Source organism: Hyaena hyaena, unplaced genomic scaffold (genome assembly GCF_003009895.1).
Source record: "Hyaena hyaena isolate Hyena2069 unplaced genomic scaffold, ASM300989v1 scaffold_331, whole genome shotgun sequence".
NCBI lineage: Eukaryota > Metazoa > Chordata > Mammalia > Carnivora > Hyaenidae > Hyaena > Hyaena hyaena.
In genome coordinates, this window is record NW_024080965.1 from 1,131,504 (window position 1) to 1,154,965 (window position 23,462).

The 23,462-nt window shown below is 45.1% G+C and overlaps 2 protein-coding genes across 3 annotated transcripts in view; one reads left to right on the top strand and one right to left on the bottom strand.

Annotated features, from left to right (window-relative positions):
• Positions 1 to 13,531, top strand: part of SEC31B (SEC31 homolog B, COPII coat complex component) — a 36,285-nt gene extending 22,754 nt beyond the window's left edge. Inside the window, exons 18-27 of one of the 2 annotated variants that reach the window (XM_039249261.1) lie at positions 106 to 279; positions 778 to 939; positions 4,998 to 5,175; positions 5,624 to 5,938; positions 6,196 to 6,254; positions 6,552 to 6,698; positions 6,991 to 7,110; positions 7,573 to 7,644; positions 11,178 to 11,238; positions 13,472 to 13,531. In XM_039249261.1, the coding sequence (XP_039105192.1) occupies positions 106 to 279; positions 778 to 939; positions 4,998 to 5,175; positions 5,624 to 5,938; positions 6,196 to 6,254; positions 6,552 to 6,698; positions 6,991 to 7,110; positions 7,573 to 7,644; positions 11,178 to 11,216 (1,266 nt within the window). In that variant the 3' untranslated portion in view covers positions 11,217 to 11,238; positions 13,472 to 13,531. Of the gene's footprint in view, positions 1 to 105; positions 280 to 777; positions 940 to 4,997; positions 5,176 to 5,623; positions 5,939 to 6,195; positions 6,255 to 6,551; positions 6,699 to 6,990; positions 7,111 to 7,572; positions 7,645 to 7,868; positions 8,880 to 11,177; positions 11,239 to 13,471 lie in introns of those variants that run through there. The other variant, XM_039249259.1, reaches the window with a different exon arrangement.
• On the bottom strand, positions 13,105 to 17,211 carry WNT8B (Wnt family member 8B). Its single transcript, XM_039249262.1, has 5 exons — positions 17,182 to 17,211; positions 15,729 to 15,867; positions 14,799 to 14,924; positions 13,948 to 14,090; positions 13,105 to 13,729 (listed from the first exon to the last, which is right to left on the bottom strand). Exons 1-5 carry the CDS (start codon positions 17,194 to 17,196, stop codon positions 13,184 to 13,186), a joined length of 969 nt encoding a protein of 322 aa, XP_039105193.1. The 5' UTR covers positions 17,197 to 17,211; the 3' UTR covers positions 13,105 to 13,183.
• Between the last annotated feature and the right edge of the window lie 6,251 nt (positions 17,212 to 23,462).

A 23,462-nucleotide genomic window follows, 5' to 3' on the forward strand; every position in this document is an offset into this window, starting at 1 on the left:
AGGTACCCTCATACCTATAATGGGAAGTGCCTGGGTGAACTGCCTGGGCTTAGAGAGCAGGATGCACTTTGAAGAGGCCTGACTGCCTTATCTTTGTTCCTATAGGACCTGATGGAGAAGGTGATGGTCCTTAATAGGAGCTTGGAGCTACTGCGGGGTCCTGATGGGGTGAGCTCAGGTCCTGCTACAACCTACAGGATTATTCAGTATGCCAACGCCCTGGCAGCTCAGGGAAGCCTGGCCACTGCCATGAGCTACCTACCCAGGGACTGTACTCAGGTGAGTGGGGCCACGTAGAGAGAGCAAGCCATTTCAGTCATCTAACACTGGCTGAGCACTTCCATGTTCTGGGCACTATGCAAAACACAGACATTCTAGGATAGATAATACTTAGTCCCTCAGGAAGCTCTCAGGCCCTTGGGGGAAATCAGATGTCAGTAACTTACAGTGTCATAACAGAAACTTATACTAAGTGCTGTGGGACTCCAGGAAAGGGGCTGGTTTTGCCCAGAGTAGTCAAGGAAGGCTTTCCAGTGGTTAAAACCGTTGAGCTGGACCTTCAAAAAGAAGTAGCTTACCAGCAGATGTAGAGCATTCTAGGTAGAAGGAATAGCAAGGAGGGAGGCTTGGCAGAGATTAGGAACCTTTGAGTCATCTAAGGTGGCTGAAGTGTAGAAATAAACTGAAGTTTGAATGCTATATGGGGCCAGGCTTATAAGAGAGGACATTTGCTTGTTTTAATTTTAATTAACACAGTTATTATTATAACTTTTATAGCCACCAATTCAGCAGCTGAGAGATCGGCTTTTTCATGCCCAGGGTTCTGGTGTCATGGGCCAACAGTGTCCTCCTTTCCCCTTCCCCCGGGTGGTTGTGGGGGCTACCCCCCACTCTAAAGAGACATCATCTTACAGATTGGGATTCCAGTCTTCTCACCAGGTAAGACCTGGTTTGTTCATTCATTCAAAAATATTTATCAAATATCTACCAATACTAGGCTTGGTTCTAGGCAGTTAAATCTATTAGTGAACAAAAATGATGAACATTTCCAACTTCATAGAGCATATATTCAGTTATTTTTCTAATAATTGCTTTTTGGACAACTGTTAGGTTCTCAGAACAGAAAGGTGGCCAAACCATGATTCGTGCCCTTAATTAGCTCCTAGCTTAGTAGAAATATAGATATGTAAAAAATAAGTACAGTAAAGTTCATAAATGCCATGATTGCAGTATGATAAGGTGCCATGGGATCACACAGAGGAAAGCAGCTTTTGGGGGGAATCAGGGGAAGTCTAGGGAGTTTTTCAGAATGAGTATGATGTTTGATCTGAGTCTTGAAGATTAAAAGTTATTTAGGCAAGGAAAGGGGTAAGTGAAAACTTTTTTTTTTTTTTGAAAGAGAGAGAGGGAGAGAGCACAAGCAGGGGAGAGGCAGAGACAGAGGGAGAGAGGGAATCCCAAGCAGGCTCCATGCTGTCAACACAGAGCTTGACCTGGGGCGCCATCTTACAAATCATGAGATCGTGACCTGACATGAAATCAAGTCAGATGCTTAACCTACTGATCCACCAAGGCGCCCTGGTGAAGGCTATTTCAAGCAGTGGGAATAGCATGTGTGAAAGCATTGAAGAAAGAGTAAGCAAAACCCACTTGAGAAACTGCTAATATTTTGATGAGGCTGCAAAACAGAAGTTTGTGGCAGAGGAGTGAGGTTAGGTGAAGTTTGAGTAACAGGTAGGCGATAGATCAGGAAGGGCCTGGAATTCTGTGTTAAAGAGCTTAGACCTGACCCTGAAATTGATAGCAGTCAGGAGCTATTGAATGGTCTTATACAGGGCAATGACTAGCTAAGAGTTTAGGAAGGAGGCATCTAGGAGGCAATAGCAAGAAATGATGAGGACATGAAATGATCTAAAGTTGGAGAGTGAGGTTAGATTTAAAATACTTAATAGGTAGAATTGGCAGAAATTAGTGATGGTTTAGAGGAGTCTGTGAAGTTGAACTAACTCCCAAGTTCCTGGCCACTATGCCCCAATGGTTTGGGTGCTGCTAACTTATACCATGAGCCTACTGGAAGGGCTGGGGAACAAATCCAGCAAGACTGCAAAATAGAGGTATTAAGTGGAAGCTCTGATGATTCATCCTGTCCCACCTTCAGTTCTTACTCTAATTTGCCTTCTTCCTTCCCACTTCTTTCCCCCTGTCCTCTTCCTTCTCCTGTGCTCGCTCTCTCTTTCTCTTTTTCTCCCCCTCTCCCACTCTCCTTTCTATTTTGAAATAATTGTAGAGTCATAGGAAGTTGCAAAGAAATGTACTGGGAAGTTTCCTGTATCACATCTCCACCCCACCTCATGCTAGTCACACACAACTAATCGCTTCTTGGCCTTTTGGCTAAGATCAAGTGCAGTCACACACAACTATAGCACAAAATCAAAACTAAGAAACTTATATTAGTACAGTCCATAGATTCAGATTTCACCAATTTTACATGTACTCTTGTGTTTGTGTGTGAGTGTATGTAACTATGTAAGAATTTGTCTTTTCATTTTTTAAACAGGGTCCTTCACAGAGCAAAAATTTTTAATTTTATGAGGTCCAGTTAATAGTTTTTCTTCTATGGATCATGTTGTGTCAAGTCTAAGAACTCTTTGCCAGTCCAAGTTCCTCTAAAGTTTTACTGTGTTCTTTCTAAAAGTTTTATAGTTTTATGTTTTACATTTAAGCCCATGTTCCATTCAGAGTTAATTTTTGCATATGGCATGAAGTATAGTCAAGCTTCTTTTTTTTTTTTTTGGCTAATGGATATCCATAATCATTTATTGAGAAGGCTGTCTCTACTCCATTGAATTGATTTTGCTCCTTTGCCAAAAATTAACTGGCAGGTGCCTGGGTGGCTCAGTCGGTTAAGCGTCTGACTCTTGGTTTCAGCTCAGATCATGATCTCATGTTTTCATGAGTCTGAGCCCACATCGGGCTCCATGCTGACAGTGTGAAGCCTACTTCTCTCTTTCTCTCTCTCTCTCTCTCTCTTTCCATCTCCCTCCCTCCCCTGCTTGCACTGTCTCTGTCTCTCTCAAAATAAATAATCTTAAAAATGATTACCTGGGCATAATCCGTTATATGGACTTACTTCTGAGATCTCTATTCTGTTCTATTGATCCATGTGTCTTTCCCTCTAACAGTACCACTCTGTCTTGAGTACTAAATCTATAGTAAATCTTCGCATGAGGAAGAGTAATCGCTCCCACTTTGTTTTTCTTTTTCAAAATTACTTTGGGTATTCTAGGACCTTACCTTTCCCACATAAATTTTAGAATAAGCTTGTCTTTATCTACAAAAAAACCCTGCTGAAATGTTGACAGGAATCGCATTAAATTCTAGATTAAGGTAGGGAGAATTGATATCTTTACTATGTTGAATCTTCCCATCCATGAACATGGTATGTCTCTCTAATACTATCTCCATCAGCATTTTATAATTTTCATCATACAGATCCTGACATGTTTTGTTCATTTCAAACCTAAATATTTCATTTTCTCTTGAGCAATTTGAAATCAAATGGTAATTGCATTTTAAATTTTGATTGCCCTTTGTTCATTGTTGGTGTACAGAAATATAGTTGATATGTGTTAATCTTGTATCCTGTGACTTCAATGTTCAGAAATGAGTTTTCTGAACTCATTTATTAGTTCTAGGAGTTTGTGTATCCCTTGGGATTTTCTATGTAGACAGTCATGTTGTCTGCAAAAAGATTTTTTTCCAGTCTTTCTGCCTTTAATTTCTTCCTCTTGCTTTATTGTAGTACTAAACTTAGAAAAGTGAGAGCAAACATCCTTGCTTTTTTCCAACCTAAAGGGAAAATATTCAGTCTTTCACCAATAAGCATGACGTTAGCTATAGGGTTTTTTTGTAGATCCTCTTTATGAGTCTGTGCAAGTTTCCCTCTATTCCTAGTGCGCTGAGTCATGAATCATTGTTGAATTTTGTCAGATATTTTTCCTGTTATCATTTTAAATGGTTTTCCTTCTTTAGCCTGTTGTTATGGTGGATTAGGTTGATTGATTTTTAAATATACCGAACCAGCCTTACATCATCTGGAATACATCCCATTTGGTTGTGGTATGTTATTTTTTTTCATATTCATTGTTTGGGGTGCCTGGATGGCTAAGTTGGTTGAGCATACAATTATTAGTTTCTCCTTGGGTCGTGATCCCAGGGTTGGGGGATTGAGACTTGCCTTGGGCTCTGTGCTGAGTATGGAGCCTCCTTGGGATCCTCTCTTTCTCCCTCCCTCTCCCTCTCTCTCCTGCTTGCACGCTCTTACTCTCTCTCTTAAAATAAAATAGTTCATTGTTAGATTCAATTTATAAAAATTTTGCTGAGGATTTTTGTGCCTAAGTTCATGAGAAATATTGGCCTGTAGTTTTATTTTGTGCTTTTTCTGGCATTAGTTTCAGGGTAGTACTGACCTCATAAAATAAGTTAGGAAATGTTCCCTCTTCTGTTTTCTGGAAGAGACTGTATAAACTTTGTGTTAATTCTTTGAGTGTTTAGTAAAATTTTCCAGTAAATTTATCTAGGCCTAAGGATTTATTTGCGGGAGGGCTTTTCAATGACAAATTTAATTCCTTTAATTATCTTAGGACTATTCAAGTTATCTGTTTAACTTTGGCTGAGTGTGGTTCTTGAGGAATTGGTTCATTTCTTCTAAGTTGTCAGATTGACTAACATAAAGTTATTTGTAACTTTGTTATTTGTATTCCTCTATTATCTTTTTAGCAGCTGCAGGACTGTTGTAATATTCCCTGTGTCATTCTTGATCTTGATGAAATTGTGTCTTATTTCTTTATCTTTGTCACTTTTTATAGAGACTTATCAGTTCTGTTGATTTTTATTTTAAGAGCCAGCCTTTTGTTTCATATTCTCTCTTGTTTTTCTATTTTCAATTACTTACCTTTTCTTCCCTTTCCAAGTGATGACCCTTTTTGTCTTCGCAGGTTCCAACTCCATCTCCAAGGCCAAGGATTTTCACATCTCAGTCATCTCTAGTGACACCCTTGACACCTTCCCATTCTAGCCCTTATCAAAGCTACAGAATGCAGAACATAAGTGACTACAGGTCTCCTGCGCCCCAGGCAGCCCAGCCTTTGCCCTTGGGCCCTGGGGTAAGGCCTGGTGAGTGAGTGAGTGAGTGAGTGGGTAAGTAAAGGTTTGTATGGGCAGAGCACAGAGGAAGACAGTTGGCATGGCCAGCATGGATTTGGGGGGTGTTATATCTAATTTGTAGTGTGAGGAGCTTGGAATTTGAGGTCTGGCTCCCCAGTACTGTTACTTACTGGCTTTGTATCTGTGGGCAACATACTTAGCCATTCTATTTCTTTTGAAAAGAGATAGTGGTTATTATGTTGGTCATTTCAACCCTACAGAATTATTTTTAGGATCAACTGAAGAATAGTTAAAAGTATTTTGTAAATGGCAGGTGTCCATACACACGTATTAATCTTTTATTATTGTCATTATTTGGTTTGTTCATTTTATTGCTGCCTTATTCTTCCCTGATATGATCTGAGGCTCTCCCAAATTTAAGTTTGGTGGCAAATGACTTGTTCCTGTTCCTTTTCAGCTTTATTTGAGCCGCCACTGTTAAGAGGGCAAAAGGCACAAGTTCCCAACCCCATGGGCTTCGCTGGAACATGGCCTCCTCCTGGTCCACCCCCACCTGTGGCACCCCTAGACATTGTACAGCCTGGCTCTGCCTCTCTGGCTCAGACTGCTCAGCGGCTCCCTCTGCATCCTGTGAGACTCCCAGGTGTCAGCCCATTGAGCTTCCAGCCCCCAGCCCCTCCTGTCAGCTTCCCTGTCTCACACCCTCCAGGAGGTCCAGGTGCTCCATGCTCTAGTACCCCCCCAACCACTGGCCTCGTGGCTGCTCCCCCAGGTCAGTCTTCCTTCCATGGCTTCCCTTTTCTGGGTCATTGCCTCCTTCTCCTCCCCTCGCCACTACCACCTTAGGAGTCTTTCCTCAGGCCAGTAAACCAGCGGTCATTGGGTTGGAGAATGTCAACTGATAGTATGGCTGGTTTGCAGAGGGAGGTGTGGTAGTCTCCAACTAAAATAATTTGTCTGGGCTTTAGACTAAAAATTTCCAATGTTCCTGACCATGCCCCTAAATACCTCTATCTTTGTGCTATGCAGGACCTCAAGGTTCCTTGAAAAATGCCCCAGTGCCCAGGACAAACCTCCAGAGGAAAAAGGTCAGTGCATCTCTTGCCACCTACCCCTCATACATTCACCAATGACCTACGTTCCAGTTGAATTCAGCCCTGTCCCCTTCTTAGGCACACACTCTTGTCTTGTCTCTTTCCCCACTCATTCTTCTCCCCTCAGCTGTCTCCTCTTTCCTTCTTGCATACATATACCAGTTTCCCCATTTCTGGTTCCCTACTCACTATTCTGTTCCCTTGCTCATTCATAACTTCTGCCACTCTCTCAAACTAGGGCCTAGGAAGTTTCTCAGCTATACTCATATGCCTTTCTTTCTCTGTCTCTAGTTGCCAGAGATGTATATACCCCCAGCACCAATTACCGCTCCAGTTATGAGCCTCACCTCTGAGCCACGAGGAGTCCTTTCCTCCCAGCTTTCTGTCCCTGGTGTGGGCCATGCTCCCCCAGGAGCACCTGGAGAACTCAGCCTGCAGGTGACAGGAACAGCATGTTCCCCTCTGCTTTCCAACTCTTCCTGGGTATAGAAAAGCAGGGAGCTTGGTGGATGGACCTCTTTCCTCAAGAGGGAGGCAGATTTTGCTCTGGGAAACTGGTGCAGGCAGGTACCAAATGTCCTTACTGCAGTGAAGAGGGAGTGTCCCTTTCCCCAGCTCTGGTCTGCTCCAGCGGGAGAAGTGTGACACTGAGTCACTGAGGACGAGTCCATAGGGCAGCTGTAAAAAGGACACCTTGCCCGTCTATCCTGTTTTCCTGCTCCTTCCTCAGCAACTTCAGCAGCAGCCACCTGAGAGGGTGGAAAGGAAGGAACTGCCCCCAGAGCATCTGTCCTTGAAGACCAGCTTTGACAAGCTTTTACGACGCTGCTCCCTGTCTGCCACTGACTTAGTAAGTCTGAGCCTTCCCCACAGTGTCCTCCTCACACCACCAGCTGGTCCCAGGATTCCTGAGCTGTAGATCAGTTCCTTGTGTGACTCTTTTCTCCTAGTCCCTGGGCCCCGCTGTCTGTGTCTTGTACTTATTTGATATCCATGTGGGGACATGGGGCTCATTTGGTCTGAGTCCATCTTCTTGGTAGCAGGACCCAGAGACATTGAGGCTTAACTGTTGGAAAGGCAGCCCGGGGCACTGGAGGGAAGGTGAAAGCTAGGAGTACAGAGACCTGCTATTCATTCACTGGCTGTGTCTCCTTGAGCACGTCACTTCCTGTCTTTGGGCCTCCATTGCCTCTCCTGTGAAATGAAAGCAGTAGCATTAAGCCATTCCAGCTCTAATATACTGTGATTCTTTATAGTCCTGTGTAGTGTTAGTCTTACGGGCTGGAGTCAGAATCCATTTTCCTTCCTGCAGAAGACAAAACGGAAGCTGGATGAGGCAGCCCAACGTCTAGAATGTCTATATGAGAAGCTCTGCCAGGGGACAGTAAGTACACTTCATGGTGCATCTCTGCCCCCTGCCCTCCAACACCCATGGCCAAAGGGAGCCCAGTGTCCTCTCCCATAGGTCTCACCAACCCGGGTTCCCCTACAAAATACATATATCTTGCCCAGACTGGGTTCTAGGACTTAAATCCTCTCTTACCTTTCCATCCTGCCAGGGTAGGGGCTGGGCCGGGCTCCCTGACCTAAGGGTCGATCCCTCCACAGCTCTCGCCTCATGTCCTGGCTGGGCTCCATGAGGTTGCCCGATGTGTGGACGCAGGAAGCTTTGAGCAGGGCCTTGCAGTGCATGCCCAGGTGGTGGGCTGCAGCAGCTTCAGCGAGGTCTCCAGCTTCATGCCTGTCCTGAAGGCTGTCCTCACCATTGCTTATAAGCTGCACATGTAAACCAGGCAGCCTCTTTGCCAGGAGGCTACTTCTGCTGTTACTTAACTCCTCCCTGCAGAAAAGGGGGAATTTCGGAATAGATTGTTTGTTTTTCCCTATCCTTTTCCCTGTTACCAGGTATATGATGCTGTGGACTTGCCTGTAAACTAGCAGGGTGCTTTGCACCCTTTTATGCTTAGCCTTGTAGAATCCATCCAAGGCTCTCTCAGCCCCTGAGGCAGAGCATATAGCTGGTTCTTCACTTTCCCTGACTCTGTACTCTGACAGGACCTGGGCAGGGTGTCTTCAAGAACCCCAGGGATGTTCTGTTGAAGTGGCTTCTGAGGGAGTGAGCAGGACCATTACCTCCAAGTCTACCTCTGCTGTACCCATCTTGTGGGGCTTTTATTTCTTCCCTTCTGTGGGTTAAGAGTCTGGCCTTACTTTCTCCTTGCCTCTGAGTTCATATTTCCAGGTCCATTTTCCTCTGAGCCCCAGAGGCTGGGATAGAGTTGATCTTTTGATAAGAGCTCATCTTTTGAACAAATCATGGATGTGAGGCATGGGTGCTGAGCAGAACCAAGAGAAGGAACTTAGGTGCTTTTTACAAGGACCTTCTCTTCTACTCACATCATAAGGGTGGCTAGGTTAGGTGGAAAGTAGAAGGGGTGCACTGCCTTTTGCTGGGAGCTTTCTTAGGCTATGAAATAGGAACAGAGGGACCTCTGCCTGCAAGCAGTGGTCCTGACTTGACCTGTCTGAGCCCTGGCCCAGGGCCCTAGGCTTTCCACTGTGTGATTCTATTTTTTTTTTTTTTAACGTTTTATTTATTTCTGAGAGAGTGAGAGACAGCATGAGTGGGGGGCGGGGGGGGGAGGGCGTGGGGATGGTCAGAGAGAGAGGGAGATACAGAATCTGAAACACGCTCCAGGCTCTGAGCTGGCAGTCAGCACAGAGCCTGACATGGGGCTCGAACCCACAAACTGTGAGATCATGACCTGAGCCAAAGTCAGACGCTTAACCAACTGAGCCACCCAGGTGCCCCCATTGTGTGATTCTAAGCCCAGTTCTGGAATAGGAGCCATATTAACAAGACTTTCCTAGCACTGCTCCCCAAGGCTTGGAGGCCCTTCTCATCAGCCCCCACATGTCTCAGGGCTGCCTTCTCTGGCTGCACTCTTCATGGTTGGACTTGGCATTTGAAGCACTGATGTACTTAATGGGCAATAAAGCCGCTTTGATTTGGTTTCCTCAGTCATTTCCCAATTATTGTCTCCTCTGGGTCTTGTTTTGCCCTTACCTCTCTTCCTAGCCTCTTTGTTCCTGTTCCTTGTACCCCAGTAAGGCAGGAGGGGGGCTTGGGAACAGGTGGGGAGTCAAGAGTTGAAGAAAGGAGAGTAGCACTGAATTATGCTAGAAGGCTTTCTCCTTGCAGCATTTGTGGCCACATTGCTGTGTGTGTGTGTGTGTGTGTGTGTGTGTGTGTGTGTGTCTGTCTCCATCTGTGCCTGACATGCTCTCGGGTTTTCCCCACACCACTTCAGGGCTGAGCTCAGCTGCACAAAGGGGCTGGGTGTGAAGCCGGGGGTACTATCTCTAATCCTGTTGTAGATCCCATCATGTCTGTGGGCTAGATGTGTGTGTTTGGGAGGAAGGGATTGTTAGGCAGTATTTGTTTGTAAAGCCACTTGCTCTTCAGATAATACTTGCACTAACTTCTATTGATGAAGCAGTGTGAGCCCCAGCAAAGTCCTTTCCCAAAGTGTCTTTGAAGCCAAGAGCCCATTGAAGGGAAGAAAGGCCGCGAGAGGGGATTAGTTTGTTCAGCAGCTGTGAATTTCAGTGGGAGGTTGATGAACTCTGAAGTCTTTGTTTAAATTAAAGGGGGGGAGAAAAAAGCCGCTGCTGGAGCGAGAGCCCCACTTGGGGCCCTGAACTAACACAAGAAGAAGTCTGAGCTGCAGGGAGCTGTGTACTGACTGCGAAGACTTTTCCCAAACACTTTCAGGAAAGGTGTTGTGAGAAGAGAAGGGGCGGAGTGGGGGATTAGCATGTGAAATGAAGTTTTCATTGACTCCAGTGGGGGTAGAAGGCTATTTTAATGGTATTTTGTTCTCTTATTTTCTCTTCTTGAGCTCTTTAGAGATATTGTTTTGCTAAGGCAGGCTTTCTTCCCCCTTCTTTCCAGTCTGCGGATTGCCTCTATGGGAGCCAACATAAATATTTCTCCTCCAGGAATGCGGGTTAATTAAAAGGAAATGAATGAGTGGAAGCATCCAATCCAGACCCACAATAGGCGGGTGCCCTGGCCTGCCCTCCCCTCCCACCACCGCCAGCACCACCAGCACTGAGCACGACCCTGGCTCTGTCTTTGCCCTAACCTGCTGCTAAGGCCAGTTGAGGCTGGGATTCTTTTCAAGAAAAGAAAGCCCTGCCTGAGTGTAGGCTCAGAGGCCAGGGACAGGAAGGAGACAGTGTTTTGCACCACTCTCCCCCCTCCACCGCCCCCTGCATGAACCCGTATCGTTGTCACTTCTCAGGATCCCCGTCTGCTTCTCTCCTCTGCTGGAGACAGATGGGCCTTGAAGAGGACACAAGAGGAGGGAAGGGACCAGGTTCCCTGATGCACCCCATGGCAACTTACTAGTTGGTTGAACACGCCAGACATCTTTTTCAACATCAATTTTAATCTGTAAAACAAAAGCTTTGACTAGCTGACCTCCACAGTGTCTTCAAGCAGCTGTTCTGCAGTTGTCCATCTTTGCAAAGGGAACACAGCCCTGGTGATTCAGTATAAGAGAGAACCTAATGCAAGGAGGCCGCTGTGGTGTTTGGTACTCTCTTTGCACTCCGGCATTTGTTGAATGACCAAATGAATGAATGGATAATGCAACAGAGGAAGAAAAGCAATACAGATCTAAGGTAGCTCAATATTGTTTCCTTTACAGAATTCAGATGAATCTGGTATCAGTTATATCCATTTGAAAATACAGACCAACCACCTATGAAAGAACTTTCTGGCAGCATGACAGGTTTCAAGTACTGACCTGGCATTATCAAATATGAAGCACAATAGTCCTACTTTTATGCTAACAGACTTCCTGGAGAATGCAGCTTTCCTTTACAATATTGTACTTTTGTATCTTCTAGCTGCCTTGCCAGATTTTCTTACTGCACACTATCAAGTAATTCTGCCAAGTGGGACAGCCAGGTTAGTATATGCTGCTGCTTGATTAGGAAAGAAGGTCAAGTTGGGAGATTCAGTAGGCTCAGGTCAAAGCTGAGGGAAGGATCAAAAGGCGTTTTGCTGATTGTACTGGAAATGAAGCACTAGGAGACCCTGAAGGGAAGTGTATCCCTGTGAAGAAGGACAGGCAACTTCTGTCCTCAGTAAGTGTTCATCGACCAGAGGCTATATAGGGAAGAGACTCGGGGTTTGGGGTCTGACTTGGCTGCTGCCCTGGTCTGGAATATAAGAGGAGACTTCCCAGGTTGTCCCTTAAAGCCTCAGCTCCTCTTACCTACTGGGAGCCACATCTGTGCTCTCTCCCACTCCAAGAGGTAGGATGAGGTGGTCTGGCATCCGACCAGTTCTAAACAGCTGTCCTGTGTCCAGACCCACAACCAACCTAGGAGAAGGGAGATGGCTGGGAAGCTCCTTGGGCTACAGAGAGTCTGTCAGGGACTTGACTCTTCCCTTTCCAGAGGCCTCTTTCAGAAGCAAGTCCCTGCTGTACTGCTTCTGTCTCAAGCACCACAAGCAGTGAGCTCTTAGCTACTGGGTGAATGTATTGGTGGAATATTTTATATGGATTATTTACTAATTGTTGGCAGATTAGCCTCATACAAGCCAGTGTAACTACATAGGCCATCAGGGAAGTGAGGCTTAAGGGAGGATAGTGTTCTGGCAAGGTGGGAGGGAAGAGAGGGCCTAGACTTTATATCTTCCGCTCACCCTTCCCTATGTCCCCAGGAATAAGTTCAATACCTAGAAAAGAAGGCACATATCACAGTGACTGTAATAAATTAAAGTTCAAGGTGCTGAACTTCCTATTGGAAAGTTTCATTGCAGGAAGTTTACCTATCGAAGGAAAATATTCAATGCCCTGAATCCTGCCTGTTTCAGATCCAGGTTTGTGAAAACAAAGGGTCCCAGCTTCTCCTTCCTTATGATCTGCCTTTAGAGGTGCAAACCGGGATCTGAATGGGAAATTGACATTATTTAGCTCAGTCTTGGCTTAGAGGAATAGGAATCATTTGGGGAAGGAGAAGAAGTAACATTGGCTGCTAGGATGAAATAGGAGTAGGGCGAAGGTTACTTTAAAGGATAGGAAGTGACTTGTAATCTGCCCTTACGTCGTTCTAGACACTGTGGGTCTGCCTGGAGCACCTGGGGTGATTGTCTAGGAAGATCCGACTGGTAAAGTCCACTGGAGACCTGTATCAGAAGGATGAGGAGCACCCTGGTTTCCAGCAAGTCAGCACTCTAGGGTTCCCACTTCTTCCATCTTCAGGCCCTGCCTCTAGAAAACAACCCCCAAAGACATGCTTTCTCCTGGGTCAGTCACAGTTTCTCTTCAGGGAAAGGGAAGAGGAGAGAGGACGCATTAGAGATTGCTGGGGTGTCTGTCAACGGCAGGGAATCAAAAGATTGGGGAAGGAGCTCTGCAGAAAAAAAACAAAACAAAACAAAAGATGTGGCTATGGTAAAGACCTAGCAGTAGAAAAATAGGGAAATGAGGGTGGAGCGAGAAAATGGGCAAAAGAGAGAAGGATGGCTTTACCCTGACCCTGCATATCTGAGAAGTGTTCTTCCAGTTCCCTATGGCTCTAAGTCAGGCGTTAGGGCAGCTAGGAAGGGGAGGAGGGACGCCTAGTCTCATCTTTGTGCAAGGAGAATCAGCTCAGAATCTCAGAACTGGGAGCCCTCAGACCTAATTGTGGACCGTGAGGGTAATGCAGGGCTGGAGGAGAGCAGAGGAATTGAGGAAAGGGGGTGGAAAGTGGCAAGTCTGGAGAGATTATAGCGTCTCTCCCTCTAGGGATCCCTGGGCAGGGGAATGCGGGGGGAGGGAGCATTCCCTAGGTTCCTCTATAACTGGGGTCCCTAAAAGAAGCAAAGGACAAATGGGCAAAGGAGGGGAGAAAGGAGACCCTCAGGGCTTTCTCCCGGGTTTGTGCGCCGCGCCCCCCCGCGGCCGCTCGGCGCGGCTGCAGAAGTACTTGGTAACCCGCCGGCGGCACTGCTCGCAGCGCACGGCACAGCACCAGTGGAACTTGCAGTTGCAGCTGGACACGGTCTCGGCCCGGCGCTCCTCCACCGCCAGTCCGCAGTCCCCGCAGAGCCGGCGGCAGCTGCGGCGCTCCCAACGGCCCAGGGCCCGGCCCCGCCGCAGGCACTCTCGGCCTTCGGTGCCCAGCAGCCCTAGCGTTTTGTTCTCCAGGCAGTAGTCCGGGGAGTCCTCCAGGTGCACCAGCTCCCGCGTGGAGATGGAGCGGAAGGTGTCGGCGATGGCGCCGCGGCCCGCCGCGCTGTTGCCGGCGCCCTGCAGCAGGTCCACCTTGAGCGCCGCGTGGTACTTCTCCTTCAGGTGCGCGCCCACCTCGCGGAACTCGGGCAGCTGCAGCCAGCAGGTCTGTGTGGTGCAGCTGCCTGACACGCCGTGGCACTTGCACGTGCGTTTCATGGTGCCCTTCACCGCCTGGGGGAGAGAGCCAGGAGTGAGCTGGTCCGGGATGACGCTGTGGGGAGTCTGCTGTGGGTCGGGGAGGGTTGTGACGCGTCTAGCTAATTAATCCACGTGGCTGGCCGGCTTGATGCCTCGTTTTTCCAATCTGCTAAACGACCCGAAGAGCTGTCGCACCCAGGGCTGGGAGTGGACGGAGCCAGCTGCCTGACCCCAACGGCTGCAGGACTCACCTTGCGGCCAGCCTCGTTGTTGTGCAGGTTCATGGCGGCCCGGGCATCCTGTCCTGTCTCTAGGGCGTCGACGAACTGCTTGGATATTGCCTCTCCGAAGCCCACGTTGTCACTGCAGCCTCCCCACAGCCAGCCTTGGCCCCCTGGAAGAGTGCAAGGGGGAGGAAATGTCTGAGCCAGGAGGGCTTGGAGCCTCCTAGCTAGTGTTTCCAGCTGGGTTGGGGTTGGGCGGGAGCCTTGTCTCCAGATTAGTCTCAGCCCAGATTTGTTCAGGCCACTTTTGGGCTTCCACTTCCAGCCTCATCCAGCCCCTTGCTCCGGACTCTATGATCTCCGCAAGATGCTGGGGTGTCCCTCTACACACAGTGTTTCTGGCCTTCCGGCAGAGTGTGCACGTGCCTGGCCAGCGACTGACATCCACAAAATGGCCCAGAAAAAGGTGAGCAAAGCGCCAGCATGGAGTGGGGGAAGAGGCACAACTGGAAATAATATGGAACAACAAAGCTGGAAGTTGAGCTGGAGGGCAGAGAGCATGGGAGAGGACAGTGGAGGTGAAGAGTGGAGAGAAAACGGATAGGCAACAGGAAATGACATTCCCCCTATTTAGGGAGTGGCAAGATTGAATCCACAGGGAGTGTTGAGGGAGGAGGGCCCCAAGCTACATTTAGCCTGGTTTGTCACTCTAGGGTTTGGGCTTAAACTGGCTGGCCCCGATTTTCCTCAGGTTTAGAAGAATACAATGCTGCTTCACCCCCACCAAACTACCCACCAGACTTTTCACTCATAGTGGACTTTATGGCCTGCCCTACGCCCCCCTCCACCCCCCACCGCCACGCAGTATCATTACTCACCCAGCTGCCCGTTGCGGGAATCATCACAGCCACAGTTGTCAAAATCCCCGAGGCTGCAGTTTCTAGTCAGAGTGTACATAACCCCAGCAGAGCTGATAGCATGTACAAATGCGGTCTCCCGATTAGCTGACAGGAGCCAAAAAATGGGTGAGTTAGAGGGAGGGGTTGTAACTCAAAGAAGTATCAGTCATGCTGTCTTCCTTTAATAACATTATGCCCTCCTTCCCCAGCTGCATCCTATTTCCCCACCTTTATAATGTACCTTACTCACTTCCATGGTCTGCTCCAGCCTTGGTCTTAGTGCTATGCTTCTTCCCTCCCATCTTTCCAGGGTACACATTATGACTCGGTGGCTAGATTATTGTTTACACACGTGGTTGTAAAGGATTTAGGTGGTGAAGAGCCAGAGGAAGAAATGGGAAAGGAGATGAACCTGAAAGCCAGGTTGTAAAGATCCCAGGGCTCTTTCTTCCTGGAATACTGAAGTCTAAGAGGAACATGCTGACTCTGATTGGCAGCTATTTCATTTACTGGCATGACCACTCTTTATCTTCTCCATGGGAAGTCAAGTCCAGGTCAGTCCTCACTCAGCCTGTACCTCTCTGCTGAGCAGCTGAAGGAAGGAGCTAAGAGGCATGAAGAATTATGACCCCTATCTGCCTCCTAATGCTATTTATATTTAGCTAACTGGGATCCCAAGGGGCCCAAGGGGGGTGAGGCAAAGTCCATTCATTGAGCAGTGCAGGTGTTGGGAAGAAAGGGGAAAAAAAAGCTTTATAAGGTGGAGAAGGGACAGAGAAGATCTCAGAGAGAGGATAGAAACCAGGTTGAGGAATGAGGAAGTAGAAGCAGCAGGGGGCCATCCCTGAAGAGTGGGGCTCTAACCTGTGGTCAGGGGGGCCAGGGAGCTGTGGCTGAGGCTTTCCTTACCACTGCGAAGTCCGCCATGGCTGGACAGCTGCAGGGCTCTCTCAGGGCAGTTCCATCGGTCCCAGGCAAACTGATACTTACATTCTTCAATACCACTCTGGGCACCAGCTGCCACACTGCTGGAATAGATCAGGTAAGCCTGCGTAGAAACACGGGGGTCAACATCCAGACTCTCAGCTGAAGTTGGAAGGCATCTGCCCTGTAGTGGCCAAGCACCTTTTTCCCTGCCCCTCTCCCATCCTTCTAAAATAATGACAGAGTAAGCACTTTTAATATGTTGTCCCATTTAACATCACAAATAGCTGAGCGAAATAAGTCAGGCAGAGAAGGACAAATATCATATGTTTGCACGTATAGGAGGATTAGGAGGAACTTGACGGAGGAACAAGGGGGAGAAGAAGGGGGGAAAGGGAGAGAGGCAAACCATGAGAGACTCTTGAATGCTGACAGAAACTGAGGACTGATGGATGTGGGGGGGAGGGGGGAGATGGGCATGGAGGAGGGCACTTGTGGGGATGAGCACTGAGTGTTATGTGGAAACTAATTTGACAATAAACTATTTGTAAAAAAAAAAAAAAAAGAGATAGCTGCTAATCACTTAAAAAAAAATCACAAATAGCCTTGTGAAATAGGTACCATTTTTATAGATTAGAAACCAGAGGCTTACAGTGGTGAAGTAAAGCAGTTTGCTGAAGGTCCCACAGCTAGCAGATGGTAAAAGTAGGAATGAAATTCAGCGTTATCAGACTCTAGACCTCACTAGCCTTTATTCACTATATTATTCTGCTTCTCCAAAATGAGCCCAAATTACATAAATGGGGTTTCAGCTGTTCTCACTCCATTACTATCTTAGAAAAGAACATTTTGGGGGCGCCTGGGTGGCTTAGTCGGTTAAGCGTCCGACTTTCGCTTGGGTCATGATCTCGCGGTTCGTGGGTTCGAGCCCCGCGTCGGGCTCTGTGCTGACTGCCAGCTCAGAGCCTGGAGCCTGTTTCAATCTGTGACTCCCTCTCTCTCTGAACCCCCCCTGCTCACGCTGTCTCTCTCTCCTAGAAATAAATAAAAATATTAAAAAAAAAAACATTTTGGGGCTGGAAATGTCCTTAGAGATCATGTAGTACAATGCCACCAGTTTAAAGGCAAACTGCATCCACCCACTGCACTGAGAAGGATGTGTGACTACAACCTGACACCATGAAAGGCTGTTGACTTTTCTGGCTCTGGAAATGCTGGCCATACATTCAGAATCAATACTCATTTCTTGCCTTGGCCCCGACACTAGCTTGTTGTGTTCTTTTGGGTGTAACCCCTCTCAGTGCCAACGTTTTTCTGTCTGTAACATATACAGCTAATAAAAATATGAATATAATGAAAAGAAATTGATGTGTATAGTTTTCAGTCAAGAAGCTAAGATCAGTGAAATCTAAATAAATTGAAGGACTTTTTTTCTTACCTTTGGACCAGTCATCAGAAAATTGTTCACTGACCTAGAAGAGAGAAAAACCACAGAGCATAATGGAGATACACCAACTCATTTCTGTGGCCAAGCATTGTAAGGATTACTTCAGCAAACAGATGATAAGAAGAAGGGAAAATGGTTTTGCCAAGGAAAAATGATGCATAAGGAATCTATTAAAGATAATTCATCTAATAAAAAAGAATATGGAGGCATCTGGGTGGCTCAATCAGTTAAGCATCCAACTCTTGATTTCAGCTCAGGTCATGATCTCACAGTTCATGAGATCAAGCCCCACACTGGGCTCTGTGCTGACAGTGCAGAGCCTGCTTGGAATTCTCTCTCCCTCTCTCTCTGTGCCCTTCCCCTGCTGGTGTGCTCTCTCTCAAAATAAATAAATAAAATGAAAAAAAGAATTTAAAAAATATGTACAGGGGCGCCTGGGTGGCTTAGTCGGTTAAGCGTCCGACTTTCGCTTGGGCCATCATCTCGCGGTTCGTGGGTTCGAGCCCCGTGTCGGGCTCTGTGCTGGCTGCCAGCTCGGAGCCTGGAGCCTGTTACAGAGTCTGTGTCTCCCTCTCCCTGACCCTCCCCTGCTCACGCTGTCTCTCTCTCTCTCCTAGAAATAAATAAAAATATTAAAAAAATAAAAATAAAAATAATATGTACAAAAGGAACTGAAATTATGCTTTCTTTTGATTTTAAAAATTTCAAATACCAAAAATGTTGGAAGTAATATTTGATCATTATTTTGCCATGGAGTAAGAAGAGAGACCATAACTCACTGCAGTATACCAGACTCTCTACTCTGAGTACTTTAAGTGTTGTCTTATTAAATTCTCCACCATCATTATTCCTATTTTAAAAATAGGGAATCTGAGATTCAAAAAAGTTGAGTCAAAGTTGTTCAAGCTCACCCAGTTTATAAGTGATTGAAGCTGAATTGAATCCAGGTCCATCTGACTTCACAGGACTCTGAGAAGGATAGTTAGTTCTCTAATCAAAAAGAAGTAAACATTGCAATGTCTTTCTGGGGATTGAGTCATAATTAAATTTCAAAAATAAGTAATTTGACTCTGGAAAATAGTTTGCCTCTTCCTTTTAAAACTGAAAAATTGACCTGCCATTCAACTTAGCAGTTCTACTCTTGGGCATTTATCCCCGAGAAATGAGGATTTATCTTTATTCAGGAACTTGTGTACATGGATGCTTAGAACAACTTATTTAGGATACCCCAAAAGTGGAAACAAATCAAATATCCTTCGAAGGATAAATGGATAGAAATAACTGTGGTACATTCATGCCATGGAGTATGACTCAGTGGTAAAAAAAAAAAAAAAAAAAAGGAATGGACTCTTGATACATTTAACAACGTGGATGAACTTGTATAAGGAAATTATACAGAGTGGTCAAAGCCAATCACAAAAGGATACATACTTCATGATTTTATTTATGTAACAATTGTGAAATATGTGATTATAGAACTGGAAAATAGATTAGTGGTTGCAGGGGGCTAGGGGATGAGTGTGGCTATAATGGGGTAATGCCAGAGAGTCTTGCTCTGGCTCACAAGAGCAATCTCTATGTTAGGCATAATTTGCAAAGAGTTTCGGACATTACCAGGCCAGTCAGAGGCTAGTTCCCATTCCAGAAGACAGACCATGTCAGGAAAGAAAACAAAGCAACAAAACAACAAAAATCAAGTGGCAGACAAAAGAGAAAGTTTTGTCATGAGCCTGGGTGAAGAGATACCCTGTGAGAAGATACTAAGTTGGAATCACAGAGAGTGATGGGCAGAGATAGTAGAGGATTCTTCTTTCCTCAAGATCCTACAATATGTAAAGATTTTTATGATATATGGTTGAGCACAAATGATTAATCAGATTTAGTTAAACACCTACCATGGGACAAGACTGTAGGCCTTATGTGGACAACATTTCCATAAATTAACCTGTGAATTCCTGAGTTATTTGCAGACATATTTGAACCATTATGGCTGGCATCCTCATATCCAAACTATCCAGCATGAAGAAAAGATTTGGAATAGATGTTAACTAGATTTATTGTGATGATCATTTTGCAATATGTATACATACATTGAATCATTCTGTTGCATACCTGGAGCTAATATAATGTTATATGTCACTATATCTCAATAAAAAATACTGTGCCCTTGTGGTGAACACCAAAGGAAGAGGATCTTGTCCTTTTTAAAAAATATTTATTTTGAGAGAGAGAGAGAGAGTGGGCAAGGGGGAGGGACAGAGAGACAGGGAGAAAGAGAATCCCAAGTGGGCTTGTTGCTGTCAGTGCAGAGCCAGATGCAGGACTCGATCTCATGAACTGTGAGATCATGACGTGTGCTGAAGTCAAGAATCAGGTGCTTAACTGACTGAGCCACCCAGGTGCCCTGAGGATCTTGTTCTCAATTAATGAGACAATGGCAAGATTTCCTATCTGGGAGTAAAATATCATATGGATTACAGAAAGTAGAGTGAGCATGTAATGTTAGAAAGTGGAAAGAGCCAAAGAGGAAGGAATTTAAATGTTTGTATAGGTATTTATTCCCTAGGGACAGTTATATGATTGGAGGAAAGATGCTAACAAACAGTAGAAGACAACAGTGTTTATTCCCTGGGTAGAGGCAGCTCTATAGAACATGGTACAATCAGCATGCTCCTAGGCAGAGGTATAAACTTCCTATTCCCCATATGGAGAGTGCCAAAGATACTACCCAGATTGAGTGTCATTCAAAGGGTTTGTGCCTTACCCTCTCAGCAGTTCTCAGACCTTGAACTTTAGACTTGCTTATCCAACTATTTTCTTGACATCTCCACTTCAATGGGCATCTCAAACTTAATATATCCAAAACTTAATTTCTGATCTTTACTTGTCAGACAAAAATCTTGGAGTTACCTTTGACTCCTTTCTTTCTCTCACATCCCATATTCATTCTGTCATCAAATCCTTCTAACTCCAGCTCAAAATATATTCAGACTCTAATCAGTTCTCAACACCTTCACTGCTATCGCCTGGTCCAAGCAATCATTGTCTCTTGCCTGGGATATTGTTAAAGCCTGCCCACTGCTTCCCTCCTTCCACCCTTATTCTCCCACATTTTATTCTCAAAATGATTGGTCCACTTAAAGATTAATTCCTTTAGGGGCACCTCAGTGGCTCAGTTGGTTAAGTGTCGAATTCTTGATTTTGGCTCAGGTCATGATCTCATGGTTGTGAGATCGAGCTCCATGCTGGGTGTGGATCCTGCTTGGGATTCTCTCTCTCCCTCTGCCCTGCCCCCCCCCCACAAATAAATAAATAAACTAAATAAATATCTTTAAAATATAAATCAAATTTTGCTACTCTCTGCTCAAAATCCTCTAATGATTTGCTATATCACATAGAGCAGAAGCCAAACTCTTGTCATAGTTTGTAAGGTCCTACCCAGTCTGGCCCCCATTAATGCCTAATCTCTTACTACTTTCCCCCTACTTACTCTTCTCTAGCCACACCGATCTCTTTGTTGTTCCTCCAGCACACCCGGCACTCTCCAGCCTCTGGGCCACTGCACTTGCTGTTCTTTCTGCCTGGAACACTTTTTACCCAGATATCCATATAGTTTGTTTCTTCACCTGCATTCAGCCTTTAAGTTGAATGTGTCTATCAAAACAATACCCAAACCATGGAACTGTCTGAGCCCAAATGTCCATTGTCTGATGAATGGATAAAAGAGATGTGGCATATATATATAATGGAATATTACTCAGCCACCAAAAAGAATGAAATCTTGCCATTTACAATGATGTGGATGGAACTAGAGTGTATTATGCTAAGTGAAATAAGTCAGAAAAAGACAAATACCATATGATTTCACTCATATACAGAATTTAAGAAATAAAACAGATGAACATATGGGAAGGGGGGGAAAGAGAGAGGGAAATAAACCATATGAGACTCTTAAAAAATTTTAGATTTGTTTATTTATTTAGACACAGAAACAGAGACAGAGTAAGTGGGGAAGGGGCAGAGAGAGAGGAAGAAGAGAGAGAATCCCAAGTAGGCTCTGCACCACCAACACAGAGCTCAATGCAGGGCTTGAACTCACTAAACTTGAGATCATGACCTGAGCCAAAACTGAGAGTTGGACACTTAACCGACCGAGCCACCCAGGCACCCCCATACGAGCATCTTCATGACAAAGAACAAACAGGGTTGATGGAGGGAGGTGGATGGGGGATGGGCTAAATGGGTGATGGGTATTAAGGAGGGCACTTGTTATGATGAACACTGGGTGTTGTATATAAGTGATAAATATCTAAATTCTACTCCTGGGACCAATACACTATCTGTTAACTAACTAGAGTTTAAATAAAAATTTGAAAAAAAAAATCGAGTGTGTCATTCTCCTTAAAACTTTCCTTGATCATCCTATTTAAATTGCAACTCCCCAATCCTCTTTCTCTGCTTCATAAATTGTATAACTCTATTTATACAAAATGTAAAGAAGAGGCAATTCCATAGAAACTGAAAGTAAATTAGCAGTTGCCAGGGGCTGCAGGGAGGCAGAATGGGAAGTGATAGTTAATGGATGTGGATGGGGTTTCTTTTTAGAGTGATGAAATGTTCTAACAGTGATTGAAGTGATGGTTGCACAAATTTGTGAATATACTAAAACCCATTGATCTGTACACTTTGAAGGAGTGAATTTTATAAAATGTGAATTATATCTCAGTAAAGCTATCCTGGTATGTAAAAATCTTACTCTTAAGTAAGTATCTAGCTCAAAAGCCACAACCAGCATTTCCTGAAGACTCACAGCAACTTCTTTCTACCTCACATTAAGGTTTTCCTTTATTCCCTAATACTCAACTACAAGTAGGAGTTGCCTTAATTATCCTTGTAGCGCCTCCAGCTCCTAATGCAATACCTTGAACATAGTAAGTACTCTTTAAAATTGATTGAATTAAATGGATTGAAAAAAAAGGATGGATGCATCATCAGAATGAACAGAAAATTGTAGGATAATAAGGACTGAAGAAGATCTGGGGAAGGGTATAAGAAAGAAGTCTGGCAAGCCAGTGCTCCCACTAATTTTCCAACATTGTGAGCAGACGACCATGCTGCATTGGCAGATGTACGGACCAGAAGAGCAACAGTCAGTGAACACGCAGCATATGTACACAGAGGTTGGTGTTATAATCAAAAGTTTTAGCAAAGTCAATCTGACACACTTAATGTTATGTATAATTGTTATTGTGCTTCATAGTAATTAGACATAAGTGGTAAGCAATTTACATAAATAACTGCAGTTAGTTTTGTTTTTATACTGCCAAATAAAAATTTTATAATTGTTTCTTCTCCTTTTGACAGTCTTCCAGTATATATACTGATTCCATATAAAATTTAATTTTCATCACAGTGATAGCTGACATTCATTGAGAACCTCTCTTCTAGAAGAGTGCTTTACCTGTACCATCATTTTTAATTTCCGTGGCAACCCCATGGGGTACTGTACTATTTACTGAATGTTTATTCTGTGCACACAAAATACTCCTTTAAATGCTTTACGTGTTTCAAGCTCATATAATTGTCACAGCAATTGTATAAGGTAGAAACGATTATGTCTTCCATTTTACAGACACAGAAGCTGAAAGAGTGGTAAGCTAGTGTCACACAGCTAGGTAAGTGGCAAATCCAGGATTGGAACCTAGTCAGTGTGATTCTGCAGCATATATTCCTTCACTGCTACGTTTTCCTGCAACCCATATTTCTCTTGCTCTTCTTCCCACCTGCTAGTCCAGGACTCCCGATCCCCGAAAAGCTCTTGATAAGTATTTCCTGGAGGTCTTAGCGACATTCTGCACACACTCATGAACAGGCTCAGTTAACTATCACACGGTCTCTGTTGCTTCTCCAGTCTTCCATTGCTCTAGTCCTCCCTCTGTTTGTATGTCCTGTAGGCATACAGTATCTGCCCGTATCTGCCCCATCTTCCAGGCCTAAACTCTGCTCTATCTGGGTACCACCACATCCCTTGGACACATTTGGGGGGTGACTTGCTGCCTAAACTGGGTTCAATAAATAAAAAAAGTAGGAACATACCGCACTAATTCAGGATGTTAACAATGGGGGAAGCTGTGCAGGGGGTGGATACACAGGGGAACTCTACTTTCTGTTCAAGTTTTCTGTGGACCTAAAACTCTTAAAGCAACTTTTTTTTTTTTTTTTTTTAACACAGGGACAAATGTCTTTTAACCCATTTGAGAGTCTTGCTTTTC

Coding starts and splice junctions, on each gene's coding strand:
- WNT8B (XM_039249262.1), bottom strand. Junction 14,925..15,728: donor CCATGGCGGACTTCGCAGTG/GTAAGGAAAGCC, acceptor GGCTCCTGTCAG/CTAATCGGGAGACCGCATTT. Junction 13,730..13,947: donor ACAACGAGGCTGGCCGCAAG/GTGAGTCCTGCA, acceptor TCTCTCCCCCAG/GCGGTGAAGGGCACCATGAA.